Source organism: Grammomys surdaster, unplaced genomic scaffold, assembly GCF_004785775.1.
Source record: "Grammomys surdaster isolate TR1022 unplaced genomic scaffold, NIH_TR_1.0 126271, whole genome shotgun sequence".
In the NCBI taxonomy this organism is placed as follows: domain Eukaryota; kingdom Metazoa; phylum Chordata; class Mammalia; order Rodentia; family Muridae; genus Grammomys; species Grammomys surdaster.
Genome location: NW_021621071.1, coordinates 6,154,323 through 6,178,800, shown reverse-complemented (window position 1 = coordinate 6,178,800; position 24,478 = coordinate 6,154,323). Strand labels below are relative to the sequence as shown.

Below are 24,478 nucleotides of genomic sequence, written 5' to 3'. Positions count from 1 at the left end.
TGTTACCTTTGGGGAACATTTTTAGCTGGGCTTGCCTCACAGTGCTGGGGGAGGCGGAAGTGGAAGTGGATACCTTAGGCTTGAGGCTAGCTTGGGCTAGTCTTTCTTATTCAGTGTTGTTTTATCTTTAAGATTATGTTGAGCTTTGTTAAGGTGTGACTTTAAAATACAGGGGCCAGAGATCCAGCGCAGGGGTGAAGAGAGCCTGTGGGTTATCTAGGAGGAACTGAGTTTGGATCTCAGCAAGTCATGTCGAGTGACATGCAATTGCTTGTAACTCAAGATTTGCAACAAAGCAATCCTCTTGTCTTAGGCTCCATGGCGTGTGTGTGTGAGCACATGTGTGTGTTTGTGTGTTCATGTGCATGTGTGCATGCATGTGTCTGTGTGTGTGAGCACGTGTGTGTTTGTGTGTTCATGTGTGTGTGCATGTGTGTATATGTATGTATATATCTGTATATCTCTACCTATCATCTATCTCTATCTCTTTATCTGTATCATCTATACCTATGTCTATATCATCTATAGCAATCACCTATATAATCTATACAGATGTATTGGGGGATACAGGAATGTCATGATGTGCAGTTGGAGATCAGAGAACAACTTTTAGGAACTGGCTGTCTTCTACCATATGGATTCTGGGACTCAAACACAGGCCATCAGCAAATGCCATTACTTGCTGAGCCATCCAACTCTTTTGTCATGGTCTTCTTTTAAAGCACAAACTGATCAAATAGATCCTTTAGAGAAAAAAACAAATCGTCTGACCTCACTTAACAAAGTGCTTTTCTACCATGATCATTTGAGCCTAGAAACGTCTTATAGGAATTGCTTTAAGTCTTAAGTGTGAATCTGTTGCGATAACTTTTTTTTAAAAAAATAAAGAGCTTTGGGGTGAGGTGTTACAGAAAGATAACAAAGCAAATCAAAACAATAAGGGGGGAAAAAACAAGTAAACCCAGGACTTGTGGAGGACACCAATCTTTCAACTGAAATGACAAAGAGTCACCTCATGACTCTAGAGGCGATCACACCAGCTCTTCCGCATCTTCTGCATCTTCTGCATCACACTGTCCACTGATGGGTGAAGTCCCTGAAGGGCTCCCAGCCATCCCGACAGCCTGGCACCTCTGAGAAAGCACCATCCATCGCTGTTGGACATGGATGGCATTTTTTTTTTTTTTTTTGGTTACTAGTGAACTACAGAAGTGAAAACAAGCATCAAGGCAGAGAGAGCCAACCACAGAGCCCACCACGTGTTCACAGTGTCCTAGGAAACCATGTCCCCACAGAGGAACTGAAGCCACAGTCGTCATAACAGCCTGGAAGGTTTGGGTTGTGTGCGTGTGTTTGTACGAGTGCGTGCGTGCGCGCGTGCGTGCATGTGCATGTTAATTAAAAAACAGTCACTTCTGACCTCTTTCTCGGGCTGGGGAAGATACAGAATGGTAAGCAAGAAACATTCAAGTAGAAGACAGGACACTCTCTTTCAATGAGCAGCAGTTTTATTCCTGCATTGGTGAGGGTTTGTGCAAGATTCCATGGCGGTTCCCTTTAACCACAGTTACATATCTGGAAATATATTAAGCACGTACATTATTTAAATAGAAAGACCGATGAGGTTCTTTGTTCAAACAATGCTGGTTACAGTGCAATAGCGTGGGTAGATGCTGTAGTATGAAAAAATACACTTACTGCCATTTTACGAGATTTGCAGAGAAGGAAAATGATTTTGAAACCAGGAAAGTGCTCTATTATAGAACATGATAGGTTCAGTTGCTGGGATAATTTACATTATATATTATGCTTCACACAGATGACAGAGCAGCTAAATGCACCTCTGTGGACTTTAGAATTCGTAGGCACAATCTGACGTCCAAAGCACACAGCCAGAAGCAGCTTCCGCTTTAAACGGTGCATGCGGGGTGTGTGAGCTGTGAACTGTTCTCTGTGTGGTGGAAGTCAAGCTGAGAGACTTACTCTTCGTTCTTGGGGAACCAAGCCTCACAAACACATCCAAGATGAAGTGCTCTTTAAGTGGGGACCTTGTCCTCTCTTGTCACCGTGGCTGAGGCCAGAAGACTGAACTCTGGTGCAGACCTTCCCACTAATGGCGGATGGAGGCTGTTGGATTCCAAAGCCACGATCACATGGACTCCTTTCTCAGTGCAATGCACATTTACACACATAGCTCCCAAAACACATCTCAGACGTAATGGAAAAGCTTACTGTTGGGGCAAGAATGGCATTTCTTAAAGAGAATTACTTGAGGCAGAGAACAATCCAAACTAGCCCTTCTTGTGACTATTCTAAGAGACATGTTACATTTGTCTGACACTATTTACAGTTTTGAACAGTTTTCTTTGGTGTCTTACATAAGTTCATGTGCATTAGCATATAGGTTAAAAATAATCTTTGGCACATCTTTCAATAGATTTTTTAATATTTCCATTATATAAACTTCTATTTTGGGAAGCGTTCACCAACAATGTCCTTACTTAATGAATGTTATCTATATAGACAGTCCTTGAAAAATAAAATGCATGTATTTGTTCCAAGGAAGCCACCCTCAGTCAAGTACTTTCAGCTGGAAACGTTTTCAGTGCTACACACAGTTTTAGAAGAGACCAGATTTTTGTTGTTATCATGGCTGCATCGAATGTCACCCCGGGTTTCAACCGAAATGGCCAAACAATGTATCATATAGTTATCCTGCGCTATAAGACTCTAAGGTGCTGTGTCTACAGTGACAAGTCACATACCTGCTTAATTCAAAAGCCAAGGAAACCAGTCCGACTGTTGAATCATCTAGATAGCCTGACCACCGTGGTCACAGTGAACCCCAACAATAGTCACGCAAGTCAGAGATTCTTTACCTGAAATGCTTTCCACTGGAATCCGATCTTAACATAAATTTGGAATATTTGAATAAATACAAGTCTTGAGGATGAATTGAGTCTAAACATGAAGTTCATTTCAGTCTCTCATGTACCTTGTACGCATGGCTGATGGTAAGTTTCCACAGTAGTGGCAATGGCCCTGTGTTCTGACTGACAGATGACATGAGGCCAGCTGTAGAATTTACCACTGAGTCAAGTAAGTGCTCAAAAAATCCTCGGACTTGGGAGCATTTTGAGTTTCAGATTTGGAGATTAGAGATGTTTAAACCATCTGTCCTAATAGAAATACATGATGAGATGTTTAAAGACCCTCCCAAGAAGGAAGACCGGCCATTCTGCCTTCCCGATGTCTGCCTTGGTGGTCTCTTCTCTTAACAGTTTCTTTCTTCTCACCATTTCACTTCCTCCCTGCAGTCGTGGTCGAGCTTCCTTGACTGTGAAACACTCTTTGAACACCGAACTTCTCAAGCTTGGATCAAGGGTCCTCGGAATGGTTGCGGGGGATTCAGGCAGGTGTGCCACGTTTCTGCCAACTCCTCGGGGATGAGAGCTTGCTCTCTGGGATTGATTGCTCATGCCTTCTTCCCACTCTTGTCTGGTCAGTCACATTCATTTGTTCCCCCCAATGAAACAGAATTCAGAAAACCTCCGAACTGTTTCTACAAACAAGTAGCTATGGCTTATTACTTATTCAGCGTGGTACAGTCAGGTTTGGTTGGGGAAGCTTGTGTCCTGTGGCTGGGGGTCTGAGGTAAATATACAGAGCTAGTAACTTTAGGAGTTGACCCTCCAAAATGTCCATAAACTAACTGAACAAGAATTAAGTACATGACAGGTCTTCCTTCCTTCCTTCCTTCCTTCCTTCCTTCCTTCCTTCCTTCCTTCCTTCCTTCCTTCCTTCCTCTTTTGCCACGGGATCAGAAAGTGTTTAATATAAGCAGTTAGAGCCTTAACACGGAGCTAAGAGAAGCACTGTGAAGTGTATCATGAGCGCCCTATTTCTGTATCGCTGGACATCTGTTAAAGCGTTTCACATTATTTTCTCATATCATGTTGGGCTTTCCTCCAAGAGGTAATCACAGAATTAATTACAGAGCCTCCTAAATATAACTGACCCCAAATTGCTATGTTGTTGCCGTTTCGATGTTGAAAAATTAAATCTTAATCGCTCTTGTAGGGTGTTGAGGTGACGAGATGCTAGCAGTGGGTGGAAAGAGATGAGACGAACAGAAGATAAAGTCACATCGGACAGACACAGTAGGCCACTCGGCAGGAAGAAGCAGCAAGCAGCAGGAAGGCAGAATGCAGGGCACTAAAGGAGGGGACGTGCCTCAAGATGAACATTCGCAAGCCCAGACAGGGAGATGCATCTTTGAAAAAAAAAAAAAAATCAGGAGTGGGGAACTTGGCTGCTCTCCAGAGCAAAGCGGACTGGTAATGTGAAATTGATTTAATGTGAAAGATTAGAGGAGTTAATTATAAGGAATCTGGGTAAATAATTACTAAGATGCAAAACAGACTCTCTCAAGGTCTGAGAGCCTTGAAGTACTTGAAAGCCCTGCTCAGGTGCAGACAGGATGCCCGGCATGGCGGGAAGTGGAGTGTTTACCGAGGCACAGCCACATGAAGCAATTAAGAGATGCACCCAACAGAACGAACGGGCGAAGAAACCCTTCTTTCTCTCTCCTTGTTTATTTTGTGTTACCTGAGACTAAACCCAGGGCCTCCCACATGCCTGGCAAGCATCCTATCGGTAGCTACATTTCCAGTTTGGCTCTCTGCTAAATTCCATGGGTGGATCAACTAGATTTGTCTTACATCTTCCCAAGAGAGAGATTACATAGAGAAGTCTTTGTTGCTAAGGGGGCTTTAAAACTAGTACAGAAGAAGCATTAGTATTTCCTGGAATAGAGAACAAGAATGCCTGCTGTCCCCTGGTTGTGTGGCTGTAATTCTGACTTCACCTGAGATGCTTTGAGGTGTGTGAGTGTCATTTACGGTTACAGACATGCAGGGGGTTTTCGGTTGTAGTTCCTGCGTGTGCAATTAACTGCTTTCTCTTCTACATCTAGTGACTTGCCACAGAAACCTCTCCAGCCCTTGCTAGCAGGTGCCCTAAGGAAGGCAACACTGGTCTCTTCCCCTTGCCCAGACTCTCTTCCACTTCCTATTGAAAACAGTAACAATGGTAATTTCAGTCCAGTGTGCTTCTCTCCTTGAGGACACAAAGAAACAGATTTTGCAACAGTGCCCAGCAGGTTCCAGGCCCTTGCTGGAACTTTTCTCGGAATGCAAATAATCTTCTCTTCCCAGGTTATCAACATGCCTTGCACCATGCAACATCAGTTTAGAACTCCACCCCACATCCCCTTTCTTTTCTCGGGAGGGAAGAGATGGACACACAAGCATGCTACCTCAGAGCTGCTCCCTCAGCCTAGCTTTCTTCTTTTTCCTCTAAGAAAACAATGACTCCTAACAGACGCCACACCTAAACCATGTCTGACCTCTATTTTCTCCCTAGTTACAGTTATATGCCTGCACCTCTCTTCCTCTTTTTCCTGTTTGAAACATCCACCACGTTTCTGGACACGGGGCCAGAGCTTCCCAGTATCATTTTCATGAGGGCACGGAACAGAGGGACACTGTGAGAACTCTGAATGTTCTTCACAGGTATCCTCAGGAACAGTTCCTCTGTTTCTATAAACTTCAAACACTCCCTAAAACCATTTTCCGGTTGGGTGTGTAGCTGTGTAATTAAGAAGATCACATTATATTTACAAACTAAAGTTAACCATGATATTTACCTATACAATAGGTATATTTACTTATTTTCAATTGTTATGCCAATTATGTCCTTCCTATTACGGGAACTTATGCTATGCAGCAAAAATGCATATGTCTGGGAGAAGCTGCTGTTTCTGCAAATGAAGCTCTGAGGTCAGCAAGTGTGACAGCTCACTCAGGCACCCACAGGACTCTTTCTAGGCCTTCCTCAGGAAACATCTACGAATCATCGGGCCTTGATCTGGGCAATGGCCACCCTCTGAGTCACTTGGAATTATTCATAGTTAAATAAAACACAGGTCTTAATGATAAAATCCGTAGGGCGTGTGGCACCGCTTATATTAAACGGAGCTTCAGGTGAGTACTTGAAGATATTTTAACTGCCTTCACTTAGAACTTTTGAAGGATTTTTAGACTTAGGAGAGCTGGGGTTTGTTTGTTTGTTTTTAACCATCATTTACTTTTTAACTCATTATATATGATGTTATAGATATTTCTACGAACATATTGGCATACCATGCTTTCTCCGATCAAGAGCGTAATCTACCATTGTAACTCTGTCCAGAGGAAAACCAATTGGGACTGTTGCAGGTGGCAGGCTGCTCTGGGCAGGAGGTTGCAGGCAGAGGTGCAGCTGGTGTTATTGACAGGAGCGTTCCTCACCCCTGTTAGTATCATTCACTAAAGGAAACCCTTAACCCTGCGGTCACTGTAAGCTTCAAGGCAACCATGGCTTGGGACCCTGGGAGGAGTCAGACAAAAAGCTTCTAGTTCAGACAACACCAAGCTTTGGTGCTGTCAAATTTAAATTCATTAATTTATTTTAAATTTCTTGGCATATGGTCTACCACCAAGGTTTGGCCACAGCCCTAGTCTCTCTTCGACTGTTATATTTTTTTAGATCCCAGGGTTCATTCATAAGAAATCAGCTCAACAAAGCTAGCCTTGTGGTATGCTCTCTCCAGCTCTGACTTTGGTTTACCCAGTGATTATCAGGATAGGTAAGAAACAGCCCCAGGGACTGTCTTTGCAACTTCCTTTATACACATTTTACCAGTGGTCCTGTCATACAGGTTGAATGGGTTTGTGTAGAACAAGCCATGAACACTTTTAGTGTGAAAAAATAGTATTATATAAAGCTTAATTTTAAACATTATGAAAAATACATATTTACAGGAGGAACTACAAAATACAAGTATATACAATAATATCTGTTACCTTTAAATTACATAAATTCTTTAACATTCTTCAGATTAATAAATTATACATAGTATCAACAGAAATGGCTGGCAACGCCACAGGGCATGAAGCAAGGTTTGATTTTTTTTTTTTTTTTTACGAGTCACATAGTGAAAAACTTTTATCCAGGGAATCTTCAGGTGGATTCTTAATGTCTCGAGTAGATTGCATCTGGAAGCAAAGATGGCATGGTTAGAAACTGTAGAACAGCAGTTCTCAACCATGGGTTACATTCCCTTTGAGGGTCTCATATCAGATATCCTACATATCAGATAGTTACGTTGTGATTCAATACAATAGAAACGTACAGTTATGAAGTAGGAATGAAAAGTTTACGGTTGGGGGTCACCACAACATGAGGAACTGTATTAAAGGGTCACAGCATCAGGAAGGTTGAGAACCGCTGTTGTAGAGGACTATCTCCACTGTCCTACTTCTGAAATGTATACATGGCAGACACTGGTAGACATCACTAAAGGGATTGAGGACATCACTAAGCTATTTAGGACAGAGCATCACTATGGATAATAGCCCACCCTCTTTAGGAAGGCAGATCCCTGGACTTGGAAGGGACTCCAGTTGCCCATGTCTTGCCTCTGGGTGACAGAGGCAGGTCAAGGCCAGGACACAGAGTATTCTGCCTGAGGAGACATCGATTATGAACTCTAGGCAGCTTCAGAGCTATGATCTGAACCTAGCCTTTAGGATAATGGTTATGTTCCAAGCCCACAGTCAGCTTCTTCTAGGCACGCCCAAGCTTAGTTTTTTTTTTTTTTTTTAAAGATTCTCAAACAAGTTAACACAAGACAAAGAACCCTTTAAGATCTACCCCATCAACCTCCACCATCCTGGAGTTTCTTAAAAGGAGGCTGACATGCGAAAACCTTAATTTACTTCACAGATAAATTAGGGGGTAATTATTTACAACACAAAAGATTATCTGATTTACAAAGCACTCCTCTCTACCGGGTTCTTTATAGCTCACTGAATAACATGCTGGCTGGGTGGGCAGGGAGTGAGAATGCAGAGAAACTCTTGTCAGCTAAACAGCAGACAACAGAGAAGGCAACAGAGAAGGCAGGTCTGAGATGTGTCTGTCAAAAGTGTGAGCAGAACACCAAGGATCTGAGGCCTATCATACCCCTTCCCAGCCTGGGTGGTACCTTTGGCCTCAATGGTGGGCCAGAGGCAGGAATCCTCTTCTTGCCAGATAATAATTGCTTGATGAAAGCACGCCTCAAGAAGTTTGTTTTTGTTTGTTTTTTACTCCTGAATTTTTTTTTTTAATCTGAAAACTGTTACATACTTGTTCTAGAAGATTTATAAAATGGCCGAAAACATCATGTGGTCGGAGAGATCCATTTGACTGGCAGATCTTCTCCTGTTTATTTTTTCACCCTATAGATATTGCTTCTGTCTGTTTTACGTGCTTCTTAACTTGCCATGCCGTGGTTAAGCTACGGTTTGTCACTCGGTGGTATTTGGTCTCTGCTGTACTGTGGTGGGGCCTATGAGAAGTGGGCCCAGCGGGAGGTGACGGGATCACTGAGAGGTTAGAGTTGTTCTCTCAGAGTGGGTTAGGTTTCACAGGCGTGAACTAGCTTTCATAGAATAGGTTGTCACGAGAGAACAAACACGGTTCGCTCTTAGCTACTGCTTTCTCTCTGTCCACATGATCTCATTTGATGTAAGTAACTGCTGGGCCCCATCAGAGGCCAAACGCATGAGGTCAGCTTACCCATGGACTCCTTTTCTTTTTCTTTTCTGGTATGAGCTCTACCATTGAGCTATACCCCTATCCCAAATACCTTGTCTTTATAAAGTATCTATCTAGTGTTTTGTAATAGCAACCAAGACAAGCTTCTTTTTTTTTTTTTTTTTTTTTTTTTTGGTTTGGTTTTTTGAGACAGGGTTTCTCTGTGTAGCCCTGGCTGTCCTGGAACTCACTCTGTAGATCAGGCTAGCCTCGAACTCTCGAACTCAGAAATCCGCCTGCCTCTGCCTCCCAAGTGCTAGGATTAAAGGCATGCACCACCACCACCCGGCGACAAGCTTCTTTATAAGGGACTCAATACTAAAATGATATCTTCAAAAATACTATTCTGGAGCCAGGTATGGAGGCATGTGTCTCTAGTCTTGCTAATGGCAGGGCTGAGGCAGAAGGAATGCTTGAGCCAAGGCCAATCTAGGCAGCATAGCCTTTACCTCAAACGTCAAAACAAAGGAGCCCACTCTTAATGGCCACACTGTACTAGTATTAGTGAGTGTGCTCTGGCATAGCTAGTCCTTGCTATGACTTGAATATAACTTCTGTCTCAAGGGTCCAATATAGTCGAATACTTGGTCTGCCAGGTGACAGTGTTAGACAATGCTGTGGTGAACCCTTGGGAAGATGAGGAGTCCTCAGGGGAAGCTATCATTGGGTTACTCAGTCTTGTCTCTCCCTGTTCTCTTGTCTCCTGGTTGGAGATGTGACTGTGACTCCTGTCCAGCATTCTCTGTGACATCCTCACCAATACTGAGCTGACACAAATGTCATGCTCTTGAACCTCAAAAGGGTAAGCTAAACAAATGGTCTGCATTATGATGTCTGCCATCTCAAGGATTTTGCTGTGACAATGTCAAATGGACTAATATAGATAGTTCTCTGTGGCAGTATTGCTTTTTACTCCAACTTGTAACTGAAAAGGTGTTATGCACAAAGTATATTCTGTATACTTGAGATAATAGGAAAAACACTCGGTCACAGACATGAGTTCATTAAAGCCACTGAAACCCTGATTGCCAAATTATTTTCGGCATCAGGTTTGCAATTTGAACTCCCAGTTATAGCTTCAGTGCTGTTTCTCCCAGTGGTCAGTCTTATCCCATAGAAAAGAAATATTAGGGAAAGTCTTTTGTAGCGAGCATGCTGGGCTAGGCAGGCAGACAGTTGAGATAGGCTACTGGGGGTATAGTTCATCATCGGAGCATCTGCCCTCCATGTGTGAACTTAGGTATCATGCCAGCACCGGAGAACGTATCAATGACTGTTGAGTTATGGAACCCCTCCCCATTCTGCCTCTCCTCTCTGCTATTTTTGGGGGTGTCTTTCTGGTAGAAGAAGAAGAAATTGGAGGCTTGTGCTGGAGGAACATTGAACTAGTACTAGTTTCCAGACTGAATGCATTTTGGAAATGAACTCAAAGCAAACGAAGTGGAAGCTGGTGAGGTCTTACCTCTGTGATACTCTGGATTCACATTCTCATAGATCGGAAACAGGGGGTTCTCTTGCTCGTTCCGCAGTTTCCGTGCTCTGAGGACGTCTCTCACACACTGATGCAGATACACGTACTGGCACTGTGGGAAGTCAGAGGGCACATCAGAGAAAGGTGTCCTCAAGCAGAAGAAAGTTAAGGGACTTGTCTTAGTCAGGATTTCTATGGCTGTGATGAGACACCATGACCAAAAAGGAAGCTGGGGAGGAGAAGGTTTATTCAGCTTACACTTCCTCATTGCCGTTCATCACCAAAGGAAGTCAGGACTGGTACTCACACAGGCCAGGAAGCAGGAGCTGATGCAGAGGTCATAGAGGGGTGCCGCTTACTGGCTCGCTTCCCTTGGCTTGCTCAGCCTTTTTTCTAATAGAACCCAGGACTACCAGCCCAAGAATGGCACCACCCACCATGGGCTGGGCCCTCCCTGATAGATCACTAATTGAGAAAATGCTTTACAGCTGGATCTCACAGAGGTGTTTCCTCAACTGAGGCTTCTTTCTCTACCGAATCTAGCTTGTATCAAGTTGATACACAAAACCAGCCAGTACTGTCACAAAACACCCACAGTTGCTGGGATTTTGTATAATTATAATCTCTTTTTTTCTGTTTCTCTCTCTCTCTCTCTGTCTCTCCCTCCCTCCCTCCCTCTCTCTCTCTCTCTCTCTCTCTCTCTCTCTCTCTCTCTCTGAAACAGAGTTTCCTTTTGTTCCAGAGCTGGCTGGGACTTCACTTGGGAGTCTGGCTTTTTATCCAAATTTGGGTCCTTACACTTGTATAGTAAGCACTTGACTGTCTGAACCATCTCCTCGGTTCCCATCCACTCTCTTAAAATATGTATCTCTATCTTTAATATCTCTACAGTAGGTGCTGTGAGTGCCTAGAACTATGTTTTGCACACAATGGGTCCTTCATAAGGATGCATGCAAACACTTCGCTACGCCCTTTACATGAGCTATCTTATGAGCACAACACCCTTGTGAAGCAGATGCAACCATAACACAAACTGAGACCCAGAGTTGATTAGCTCTGCCTAATTTGTATGGCCAAGAAATGGGACCTTCGGATTTGACGCTAGAGGCGTGACTCCTCCCCAAGTTCACATTCTCGGTATATTGATTTATTTTCTTATAAAGAATCCATTTCATTGCACACTCTTTCCTCTTCTGTGCCCCTTTTATTTCGGATATGGTGTGTGGGGGGGAAAGGTGTGTACAATTAGCCCACTGACTGCCGCAGCTTCAAACACAAGCTCAGTGTCTAGGTCTTTGTCCTTTTAGCATCTGAGTCTGAAACGTGGAAGAACCTCAAAGATGCAGGTGGATGTCTGAGACCTACAGAGGGTTACTTAAAGAGGACAGGCCCTCAGGCTAGCCATTTGGGGATTAACTATTTTAGAAAACCAATACAGGAGAGTGGGCTGGAGAGCTTAGCAGTTAAGAGCACTGGTTGCTCTTCCAGAGGTCCTGAGTTCAGTTCCCAGCAACCACACGGTGACTCACATCCCATCTGTAATGGGATCTGATGCCCTCTTCTGGTGTGTCTGAAGACAGTAACAATGTACTCATATACATAAAATAAATAAAAGTTAAAAAAATACAGGAGGGTAAAGTGCCCTGGTGACCATAAAGACACCATAAAGATTCCACTGATGATAAAGTCTTGGCTGCAGGCAACCAAACTTATGAATGAGGTTCCCTTCCTTTCTACCAAGGTATGGAGGCCTGTTGTCTGTAGTACTGGGCCTTGTGCTTCTTATCATGATACAGCCATTGTTGGAACCCAGGGTGTAAGAAGACTGAGAGGAATGTAGGCCATTCAAGGGAGATTGGCTTTCTTCCCACAGGTTGAGAGAGTAGTGAAGCATCTTAGAGTCTGTTTCCCCTTCAACACAAGAAACTCAGGTTCTTCTCTCCGGATAATATCCTCTGTCCATTCAAGGTATTAGACTTGGTATCAGTATCAGGTGGATGGGTATGGAGCCCTCTTTCTGGACTGTGTGTTTAAGGTGATCCATGCTATGGTGCTTGTAGGGTTTTAAAGATTTGAGATACAATGTGGAAATAAAAGACTCCCCTCACTAATACTTTTTCAAAGTGAACAGTTCTTGTTTTTACAAGTGGCACTAGACAGCATCCCTGATTGGAAACTGGCCTGGTATTCTACTAATGACTTTAGAAAGTAGGTCTAGGATAGTCACTAGATTCAAACTTTCAGTTTTTAGTTTTCTGAAGAGTCTCACATAGTCTAGACCAGCCTTGAACTTGCTATATAGCCAGGGCTGACTTTGAACTTCCAGTCTTCCAGCCTTAGTTCCCAGTGTTGGGAACACATAAGGGGCATCATGTTTTATTCCAAACTGGGGAATGAACTCAGGGCTTTTTGCATGCTGAGCAAGCACTCTACCAATTGGGCTACATCCTCAGACCTCCTCTGCTTGTGATCTTTTGTGGTACTAGGAATTGAACTTAGGGCCTCACACATACTAGGTAAGAGCTCTACCACTGAGCTGTAGTATCAGCTAGGTTAGGACATTAAAAAAATCATAAACAAGAATTGCTCCAGAATTAAGAACTATTAGAAACTATTATTTGGTTGCTTTTTAAAAATATATATATCACAGATCATACTCGATTTTATTCCACCTTGAAAAGTGACTGATTGTGTGTGTGTGTGTGTGTGCGTCTGTCTGAGTTTATGTGCACCATGTATGTGCAGGAGCCCCTTGGAGGTCAGAAGATGGGGTCAGTGCTGAAGTTACAGGGTATCACTCATGTGGGGCTGAGAACCCAATCTGAATCTTCTGAACGAGCAGTAAGCACACATGAGGGGCTGAGCCACCTCTCCAGCTCCACCTAACTCCTATGTTTTAATTAAATTGCTTGTGGATGGAAGAGGTAAGCTTCAAATGAACTCTGTTATACCCAGGCCATAGCTTAGTAATACATTGTTCAACCGTGATCCACCATGGGCTTTGAAACTAATTACTCTCTATTAATTTGCCTTGTCTTAAATATCAACTTTTCTTTTCCCAATAGGATGCTCCTTCAAAAACTGATTACCTCAAAATCATCAAGTTGCTACTGTACCCCCTTAAGTTCTTAATGCAAAAAAAAAAATGCAAACCTCAACTCACAAAAGATTTTTTTTTTCTAATGGGGGAAGTGCTGGCTGAGTGCTAACATGTCCCTTTCCATTTAAGTCTACCAATCTTTGTAGTGTTGTCTACGGTATGTAATTTATAGTATTACACTTATAGCCATTTGGTTCATGATTCCTGAGAGCATAGTTTAGCAGAAGGACAGACATGTGATCAAATATCTAGGAGGAGGTAAACTAGAATTGTTCATAAAGGTTTATGCAGGACAGGAAACGCTCAAGATCATTTGGAGAAAGAAAATGTCGACCTAGGAAGAGATGGTGAAATTGAGTTGGGAGTCCAGTGTGGCTAACTTACATAGGTTGCCTGTGTCATGGGTGACGTCCAGGATTGTCTCTTAAATGGGAGCCGAGACACTACATCCCATATGGTCCCAGTGCCCCCTTCTCATGAGAGCAGTCAGCATGCCTGAGTAAATTACTAGTTATTCTCCGAAAGGAAGAGCTTTGGTCCATGTCAGCTGCCTCTGCTCAGAAAGGCAGACAGTGATGGAAACAGAGGCCCTTGCTTGGGGCCCATGTGTAACTCCAAGAGTTTGGACAGGTTCATGGAAGTGATGTATAGCCAAAGTTTTATCTGAAAGTGATCAGGAGCCTGAATACACACACACACACACACGCACACACGCACACACGCACGCACGCACGCACGCACGCACGCACAGAGAGAGAGAGAGCGAGAGAGAGCGAGAGAGAGCGCAATTTACAAATTAATTACAGTCTGAGTTTGTGGAAGTGATACCAAAATAAAACACTGGTGCCGACTTTCTAGCAACGTAATTGTAGGCTATCTGCTCATTTGTAGAATAGATTTCAAAAAGCCATACAGAGACAGAAAAGTTTCTAGTCCCAAGGCCTCATCCTTCCGGGGTAGGGAAGGATGATGGTGAAGCCGGGCATGGTGGCGCACGCCTTTAGTCTCAGCACTCGGGAGGCAGAGGCAGGCGGAGCTCTGTGGGTTTGAAGCCAGCCTGACCTACAGAGTGAGTCTAAGATAGCCAGGGCTATTACACAGTGAAACTGTGTCTCAAAAAACAAAACAAAACAAAATCCAACAAAACAGAAAAAACAAACAACAAGCAAGCAAACAAGGAAACAAAGAAAGGAACAACAACAACAAAAAAAGATATGAGTGATATCATCCTGTCCCCTAAGTGAAATGACAGCCAGCCAGCAGCCATAGTGAAGGCACAGTTACTGGGAAACCTGAGAATGAGAGACTGGGGTCCTGCCAGTGGGGTCACCATCGATTTAGTCTGAATTTACCGAGCAACACGGATGTGATGGCCTGCCTGTCCTATGTTGTGACAAAAGGAGGTGCCCAGCAACAGCCTAGGAGCACTGAGGCTGTAGAACTGCAGCTTAGTAAGCCTCTGGCCCCAACAGCCAGCTCACCACAAGCACAAGAAGTGGTGGACCACACTACCGCTACGGAAATGGAACAGAGAGCTGGGATCTCTGACGAATAAATGTCGCAGAAAACAAACGGGAAGAAGGATTATTACAGACAGGAGAGGGACAAAGCTTTGTACTACAAATGAATGAAATGAGTAGATTTGGGGCTTTAAAGAAAGCTAGATAAGGAAAGCTAGATAATTTACACACACACACAAATATATGTATATGTGTATGTATATGATGTATATGATATGTATATGTATATTTTTTAAAAATAAAACATAGGTAGGACCCAGGTATGGAGGTGCATACTCAGGAGGCAGACACAGGCAGATAATCTAGTTCCAGGTCAGCCTGGTCTATCTGAAGACTTGAAGGACAGCCAGGGCTACACAGAGAAACTATGTCTTGAAAAACCAAAAATAAATAAACAAATAAAAATAAAAATTAATTAAAAATGGGAAGGGTATCTAAATACTGAGTAGGGAACTGCAATTAAAATTGTCAAGTGTGAGAAACGGCAAAGAGGTCATGATGTTGAAGAACATCTGTCTACTTACATACATACATATACACACATATACACTCACATGTGTATATTTATACACATACAGACAGACATATACACACACATACATATACACATATATACATATACATACATATACACTCACATATATATTCATACACACAGGCATATACACACACATATATAAATATATATACACACATATATACACATATATATACATATATGCACATATACACTCACATATATATTCATATACACACAGACATACACACACATATAAATATATATACATATACACACATATATACACATATATACATATAAACATAGCCCTATACACACATACAAACACATATATGTATATGTATACACACACACACATAGACATATATGGATTTGCTTTATGAGGTCAGAGAATTGGTGTGAGATACAGATGAGGAAATAACATGTTGCTATTTGTAGAAACTGGGGTTTGGGTTAATGGAGTTCATTATCTGATTTTCCTAGTTACCTCCCCGCCTCTAACCCATGGTACTGGTGAACAAACCTAGGGCCTTGTGCAAACTGGGTGAGCACTCTACCACGAAACTATGCATAGCCCAGGTTTTGTAAGCACTTAAACAATTTCATAATGACACACTGAGAACACAGAAGATAAACTGCTACAGTGAATACACCAGCCAGTCACAGTGGCACAAGCTTCTAACCTTATTGCTCTGGTGACTAAGGATTGCGAGTTCAAGGCTAACCTGGCTTATATAGTGAGGTCTTGGGCCAACAAAACAGAAGTGGCACTGGGAGATGGCTCCATGGTTGACAACACTTGCTCTTGAAGAGGATCAGGGTTTCGTTTTCAGCACCCACAACGGGTGGTACACGACCACCTATAACCAGCCTCAGCTACAGGGGACCCCAGTGCCATCTTCGGGCCTCTCCTGTAGAGAGAACATCTTATGTGTTGCATGGATGCCTCACCTGTCAATTAAAGAGTGTGTGGCCTGTGGCTTAGGCAGGAAATAGAGGTGGGGACACCAGGAGGAGAGAGAATTCTGGGAGAGAAGGAGGAAGAGAGATGAACCCGAAAAGAGGTGAGGAGACGGACACATGGTACCTGAGCACAGTAACCAGCCACGTGACGAAATGTAGGTTAAAATAAGTAAGTATCTTTAGTTATGATCTAGTCAGAGCAGAGCCTAGCTATATGGCCAAGGCATTTGTAAATATAATCTGAGTCTGAGTCTTGTTTCTGGGAGCAATGGGGCTGGGAGGTAAAAACGGGGTCTAACTCCAGGACTCTTCAGCCACTGTTATGTACTGGCCTCTCTCTCTCTCTTTCTCTCTCTCTCTCTCGCTCTCTCTCGCTCTCTCTCGCTCTCTCGCTCTCTCGTTCTCTCTTGCTCTCTCTCATTCTCTCTCACTCTCTCTCGCTCTCTCGCTCTCTCTCTCACTCTCTCTCGCTCTCTCGCTCTTTCTGTCTATCATACACACACACACACACTTATAAATAAAAGTAGACTAATCTTTAAAAATCACTATCTAAACAATAGCACACACACACAGACACACAGACACACACTCAGGGCTAGTACAATTGTGATGGCAGATCTGGTGAGTAGGTACTATTTACAGGAGAGGGAAGGACTTTTGCCAACTGTGGCATAGAAGGTGAGCTCCGCAGGACGCTAATGTATGCTGCACCAGAAAGAATTCAGGGGACAGTGTGATTTTAGAAGAATGAGTTCAACAGAGCTCAAAGGGAACCTTGCTGCGGGGTGCCAGTTGCTGCGGGGTGCTGGTTGCTGCGGGGTGCTGGTTGCTGCGGGGTGCTGGTTGAGGAGCACGGCTGCGTGTGTGGTTTCCACAGCTACCGTGTCTGTATGGTAGCATTCAGACAGAACTTTTCTTCCATGGAAAGTTTTCTAGAGTTTTAGAGTTTTGTCTTTTCCCTCTGAGTTACTTGAACAAAAATGTTGGAAAGCCAATGAGTGGAGAACCTGAGCTTTGGAAGGTATTCATGTAAGCAGGAAGTGTGCTCAGTATATATAAGGTTTGTGTCTAGACCTGACTGTAGGCTGTGGGTCAACGGCTTGGTATCCAGAACAAGGTCCAAGCTTGGCTACCTCGTGGCTATGAACTCCCTCCCTGCCCCCTCCGCCCCACCAACAAAATATTTTTATTAATTATTTGGCAATTTCATATAATGTACCTTGGTCACACTCACCTCCCATTCTTCCCAGGTTCACCCTCCCACGCTTGCTCTGCTCCCCGCCCTGCCAAAAACCCAAATTAACAAACAAACAAACAAATAAACAAACAAAAATCTACCAAGTCCAATTTGTATTGCCTATATACTCAAGACAGGGTTTCCCTTTGTAGCATTTGCTGTCCTGGAACTCAATGTGGAGACCAGGCTGGCTTCAAATTCCACCTGCCTCTGCCTCCTGAGAGCTGGGATTAAAGGCAGGCATCACCACTGCCCAGCATGGCTATGGATTTTGTACAAAATGTTTTAGCCTCTGGGCCTTAGTTTCCTAGCTTAGAAATGAACATAAACACCATGGGACAGTATCTTTAGAAGGATCTACAAATGTCAAAGGACTTCTCAAAGGGAGACATGTAACCTTCCTGATAAACAGCCCTTGGTGTATCCAGAGATGAGGATGTGGGTGGAGCTGGGGGAGGGAAGAGATTTAGAAGTCTTTATAGACATCTCTGTGCTTATCTACTAGGCGGCCTTGCAATGAGTTCTTAAGTGGTCTAGCCAGTCCCCCACGTGTAATGCTTTCCGAAAACACTCTCTCTTTCTTCCTGTCTACCCGAATAAATTCTTCCCCGAGAAGCTCAGTAGAGAATATACTTAATGCTGAAGGCAATGAGCTTTACCTCAAAATATGAAGTCTTAGAAAATATATTTCTTCACTTCTGTATCTTGCTCAGATATCCTGGACAGTTTTTTTCTGGGGTGGGGGGGAGGTGTGTGGGAGGACACTGGTGTCCAGCTCAGAAGTCTTACCTCTGTCTGGACCATGTGAACCCTGTGGAGCCTTAGGTCATGCACTGCCCCATAAATGTCCACGGAGTCCTTGGAGTCCAACTGCTGGAGGATCCGGTCCAGGGCAACGAACGTCCCTGTTCTGCCCACACCAGCGCTGGAGGGGAGCAAAGGGAAGATGGAGGAGTTAATTGCTCTTTCTTTCTTTCTTTCTTTCTTTCTTTCTTTTTTTCTTCCTTTCTTCCTTTCTTTTGGTTTTTCCAGACAGGGTTTCTCTGTGTAGCCCTGGCTGTCCTGGAACTCACTCTGTAGACCAGGCTGGCCTCGAACTCAGAAATCAGCCTGCCTCTGCCTCCCGAGTGCTGGATTAAAGGTAATTGCTCTTTCAAGACTACATCAGGAGACTCTGGTCAACTTTCTTCTATCTCTCAAACTGTGGGAGAATACAGGAAATATTTCTTTCCATAGACATGCGCACTCTCACAGAAAAATAATCCAGAGCCCCCGTGGCCTATCTCTTCCCCCTTCTCCTAACTGTACCCCACTGACGTAAGCACCACTCTGGCCTTGGTATATTTCAGGCCCACGCCTATTTTTATAATTTTCCTACATACCTGCAAATCCAAAAAGAACATTGTGTACATTTCAAACATTTACTAAGATGCTGACACTTGACAAATCCCTTTGCCAGCTTCTCTGTCAATATTGTATTATTTTGAGATTTATTCATTTGTGATACAGAACTAATTTCATCTCTTTTTTTCTCTCCTTTCCTTCTCACTTTCTTAATTCCTTTCTTTCTTTTCTTTTTCATTGTTTGCTTGCTTTTTTTAAAAAAATGAGAAAATTCTTGCTACATACTCTTGATCTTTCTGCCTCAGTCTCCCGAGTGTTGGGTTCAAAGGTGCATGCACCTATGTTTGGCTTACTTTCAACTTCTTGGAAACAGCCACAAAGCACTGCTACTTCCCACCCCCATACTATAGAGTATAAGATTACTGTTATTTTTTTCTATTAAAAACCAGGTCTCGTGAACGTCACTGTGCATCTGTGTGGCAATTTCTCACTTGGTAACTGGAAGGGGAGCTTCTGAGTTCGTGGTAGAGCATGGTCACTTTTGATAGAGATTGCTAAATTGATCCTTAATGCAGAATCCTTGTTGCTATACAAATTAATGAGACCAAGATGAGTTTGCTCTTGTTTGACCCAGACAAAAATTAAAGCCGGGAATACAGAGAAGGGAACTGCCCTCTTGTGAGAGATACTTTCATAAGGGCTTTCTACAGCCCCGCTAAAAATTCCAGTGGTGGCCCATGCCTTTAATCCCAGCACTTGGGAGGCAGAGGCAGGCAGATTTCTGAGTTCAAGGCCAGCCTGGTCTACAGAGTGAGTTCCAGGACAGTCAGGGCTATACAGAGAAACCCTGTCTCGAAAAACAAACAAACAAAAAATTCCTTATTCTCCATCCACACCCTGCTTTGAGCTACACACATGCTTGGTTTCTGTACAAGTTCTCTTTAGCATTAACACCATAGCAGTCTCTGTAAGCTGCTTTGCACTGAACACTTGACAAGCTAAGGCCAGCGATGGTGCCTCTACCTATGAGCAAACACCAACTCCTGCCTCAGATCACTGAGCCTTGTGACAAAGCAGCATATGTAAATTTCCTCACTTTTGTCTTAAAACTCAGCTTTGACTGCAGTTACTGTGGCACCTATTCCCTCCGGAGTGCTTTACAATCCTTAAATAAGTATCCTTATTCTCGGTAGACACTCCCTCCAGTTATTTTGGCTGGCCGTGAACACATTTATAAGATAAAGAAGAAAATGCCCGCCATCCTTCAGAAAGCAGGAGATGACTTAGTGTTTCATATTCCCATGAAGGCACTGGGGGCCAAGGACATGTAAAAGCAGGGTTTCTAAGGTGTGGGGCTGCTGAGGAGAAATGAACACACGTGACATTTCTTTTACTGTGGTAATTCTCTGCTCCTTATTTATTGGTGCCGTTCAGTGAGGGCTATCAAAGCGTTAATTAGCTAAACATCAGGCTCCCCAGAGAGAGAAAGATGGCTTGTTAAGTTGATTTTATGGACAGATGAACTGAAGCAAAGAAAAGTCAAGAGAAGGAAAGAAATTTAAGAGCATAAATTGGCTACAGGCAGATGGAGTGAGAGTTAGCTCAGTCCTTTTGCCTGTCTCTTGTCTGTCTTCCTCTATGCGAGGACACAACTTTCTCTTCTCTGGAGGACACACATGGCTTCTGAGATCATGTTCTTATAAGGCACCGGTCTGTCTGTGGCTTGATCTTGAAGCTTCCAGAATTGTGAAATGTAAATTTCCATTGTTTGGAAGTTGCCTGCTCTGCAGTATTTTGTTATAGCATCAACAGCGGACACAAACATGCTACTAGACCCGGAGGGAGATCTAGGGCAGGGAGCTTGAAAGATGGATAGTGTTTATTCAGGTGGTAGAGAGAGAAAGCCATCTCAGGGAGTTAAACATAACAGGAAGCAGAAATAAGCCTATGCACCAGACTCAGAAAGAAAATTGACATGTTTTCTCTTATTTGCAGGACCTTGGTGAAAAATCACATGAGGAATGGGAAACATCTCCCACAGTTTCAGGCATGGGACACTTGATGCTCAGTTGGTGGTGCTCTTTGGGCGGGTTTAGAACTTGGTTATTCATAGCCATGCCCTACTTCCTGTTTGCTCTCTATAGTTCAACACATAAGCTCTCAGCACGCTGTTCCAACTGCCATGCTGCTGCGGGCTGCCGCAGGGTCCCTGCCATCACAGAGTCTAAACCTTTGCAACCATAAGCCCACATAAACTCTTTCTCTCATAAGTTGCTCATGGTGTTTTATAGAAAAGTAACTCATACATTATATATGCACATGTATGTGTGTGTGTGTGTGTGTGTGTGTGTGTGTGTGTGTGTAATTAAGCTAGAAAGGGAGCCACGAGAAGGGAAACAGTCATCTTAGGAAGAAGATAATAATGGAGTAGGCGGGATATGAAAGCCCAAGGGATAAGGAGGGAACCACCAGAGGAAGGCAGGGATATGAGAGAGATCTGTGGAGGAGGAAAACACCCAGAAGTAAAGCACAAGGACACACATATATGAAAATGTGACAATGAAACCTACTGGCTTGTATGATAACTTAAGGAAAGATTAGTTTTAAAAATTGGAAGGAAGTAAAACAGAAGAATAAACTTGTAAAGTCAACTTCTTAACTGAAATGGGAGACGAAGAGACGAGACACTGGACCATAGGTGCGAAGGGCAGTTATGGGGGACATGGAAGTCACTTAGGGATACTCTGTCTCATGCCGTAGGAAAGTGAACAAGAAGAGAGTGAGGGGGAGAGCGGAGTGGGCGGTGAAGAGAAGGAGGTTAGAAAGGGAGAAGACCGTAATAAACGCAGGGTGAGGCGGGCTGGTTGGTGTGGAGAAACCTTCACAGGCCTTTGCCTTGTTTCTGGTTCCTACACACACACCGCCTGCCTCCACCATAACCGTCTCTCATGTTGCCCGTACCTGCAGTGCACTACGGTGGGCCCGGCCCCTGGGCTTCGGTTGATGTAGTCCCTGACAGTCCTCACGAACTGGATCAGGGACTGGGTGGTCTCTGGGACCCCATGGTCTGGCCACACCGTATAGTGAAAGTGACGGATGAGTCTGTGTGCATCCAGCTGTTCTTCCTGCAAGAGTGGAGAGCAGGCAATGAATCAACCAAGCAAATCTCAAACAACAGCCTCTGACAGCTGATCACACAGGCTGTGGCCTGAAACTACAGGCTGTGGACCAGCAAAAGCAGGATTTACAGAGTCCTTCTTTGTAAGTTGGGTCGTTCCTTTCCTGTCCCCTTTCCTTTCCTTTCCTTTCCTTTCCTTTCCTTTCCTTTCCTTTCCTTTCCTTTCCTTTCCTTTCCTTTCCTTTTTTTCTATGAGACAGGGTATGTAGTCCAGGCTTGGCCTACACTTTCTAGATATCCAAGGACTGACCTTGTACTTGTTCCTGTCTCTGCCTCCCAAATGCTGGGATTCCAGATCTATCCCACAGTACCTGGCTCCTAAGTTGGGTTTTAAAATAAAGTCAAGTAAAGCAACATACACTGCATATCTTAAACTCCCTGATAGTCCACTCAGGGAGCACGGACTCTGAGACCATCTGCAGGATGAGGTCACCATAATAGAGAGGGTCCTGGTCTGCTGGCCAGTAATGGTCACACTTTACCTAGGAGAGAACAAACAGGAAAAGGTAAGTCTGGAAACGTGGTGTGAGGTGGGTCTGGACTCTCCTTCCTTAAAATCCCTGGAGTTAGGGAGCCAGCCCAGCTGCTAGAACAACATGACAGTTTACTTTCTGTTAACCTTATGGGCAGGGACAAAGTCGGGCTACTGCTCTAAGGGATAGCAAGAAACTTCCCCCAAAGCAGGTACTTCACTCTTGGGACAGCTTGAGAACTTTTTTTTTTCCTTAATGATTTCCTCAGTGTCCTGGCCCCACCAACTGACAAACAGTGACTTAAAATAATCTCCTGTTCTTGAGCTGAGAGGCTTTGCACCTTATATACAAGGCCTGGAATTCCATCCCCAAGAACTTCAGAGAGAAGAGGGAAAGCATTCTTTCTGAAGCTCAAACCACGAAGAGGAAGGCATCATCTCTCTGGACTTCATTTGCTCACCTTTTATCTTTATTTTTTTTTTAAATCACTTTCCTTACCTGGGCCACGAGCCCAAGAGAACTTTGAGAAGTGAGAACTTTCAGCTAAACTGGTGTTTGTATGCATGAAGAGATGAGGAAAGAGACCTGAGTATTTGTTCTTATGTTTTGTGGCACATTTTAAATTGATATATTTTGTAAGATGCAAACTCACCCGCTACAAATAGGTATTTGCATTTCCATGAGTAGACTTGGGCATCGAGTACTATGGACATGGCTTTTATTTCCCTGTGTGTGGTGAGGCAGGCGGATATACCGACATATGCAATATTGAATTTCGGTTTACATGACTGTGTACATATTCTAGTCATCTCACCAAAACACTTGTAATTATATATATCTCATATAAATATTATCAAAGCAGGCTAGTCTTGCAGAAAAAAAAGACATAAGGTCCTATTTTAGCCAGGAGGATAGAAAACAGTCTGGAAATCCACTATACGCGTATTAAGCTCTTAACATTTAGGGTTTTTTTAATCCTAAAAGTAGCCATATAATATAGAAGATTGTAAATAGGAATTATAACTATAAGAGGTTTGAATAATAGTTCATATACATCTTTTACTTTGTGTTTGCAAGTAGAGGCTAAAATACTTCTTTCCTGAGAGGCCTCTCAACTATGGTAAGATCTCTCTCCTATCCAGACTCTGAAGGACAGAGTATCCATGGGGGTCAGGTTTTCTTTCCGCTCATGTTTACTTCTGAGTATCCCAGGCTCCAGGTGCAAACAGCTTTGAATGAAATGTCTATCCAAGAATTTAAGAAAGGATCCAGATTCTATCATAACCAAGCGGATTAAGTCTCTAATAGCTTTCTCCCACGGTCTCTACTTGGTTTTGTGGGTGTAACTTTGGATGGGCAGGGAGGATGGACTCCGTCACAATGGACAACAGGAAAGCAGACCCAGGGAGCCAGGAAAGTTCTTTACTCACTCGGCCCTTTTCAACACACTGGGTCACCATGACGATGTTGTGAACGTTTTGTTCCCACGCCATTTTCCAGAAGTCATCCTTGGTGCCCGGAAGCGGTCCCTGAGTGGCGATGTATTCTCTTCTGAAGTTGTTACCCTGTGATGAATTTACAGTAAGGAGAGTCAGAAACAATGGGCCTCTTCAGAACTGTAAACAAAGAGCTAGCTTGAAAGATTTGATGATATGGAGGTCTCGGCCAGGCCCCAGAGTTGAGAGCACAATATGAACCCAGTTGTCAAGGCTTGGAGGTAGGAAGGACAGAGGCAAAAGCACTGCACTGTTGTTAAAAGCTACGTGCCCCGTAATCAGCTGGGCCTGTTGTAAAGGTATATGGAGAAAGATTCCGGCCACAGTATAGAAAATGATTTTACCCTTGTTTGTGTTTGTGAGCAAGTTTAGTGTTTGTGTGTATCTATGTGTACCTGTGTGTGTGTGTATGTGTTTAGTGTGTGTCTATGTGTACCTGTGTGTGGGTGTGTTTGGTGTGTGTTTAGTGTGTGTGTCTATGTGTACCTGTGTAT

The 24,478-nt window shown here is 43.5% G+C and overlaps 1 protein-coding gene across 2 annotated transcripts in view; it reads right to left on the bottom strand.

The window, feature by feature from the left end:
• Positions 1-1,490: 1,490 nt before the first annotated feature.
• The window catches only part of Ptprb (protein tyrosine phosphatase receptor type B), a 114,408-nt gene continuing 91,420 nt past the window's right edge, over positions 1,491-24,478 (bottom strand). For both annotated transcript variants that reach the window (XM_028759119.1, XM_028759120.1), the window contains 6 exons: positions 23,919-24,053; positions 22,375-22,497; positions 21,799-21,962; positions 18,283-18,418; positions 10,145-10,265; positions 1,491-7,097 (listed from right to left, as the gene is read on the bottom strand). In XM_028759119.1, the coding sequence (XP_028614952.1) occupies positions 7,075-7,097; positions 10,145-10,265; positions 18,283-18,418; positions 21,799-21,962; positions 22,375-22,497; positions 23,919-24,053 (702 nt within the window). In that variant the 3' untranslated portion in view covers positions 1,491-7,074. The remainder of the gene's footprint in view (positions 7,098-10,144; positions 10,266-18,282; positions 18,419-21,798; positions 21,963-22,374; positions 22,498-23,918; positions 24,054-24,478) is intronic.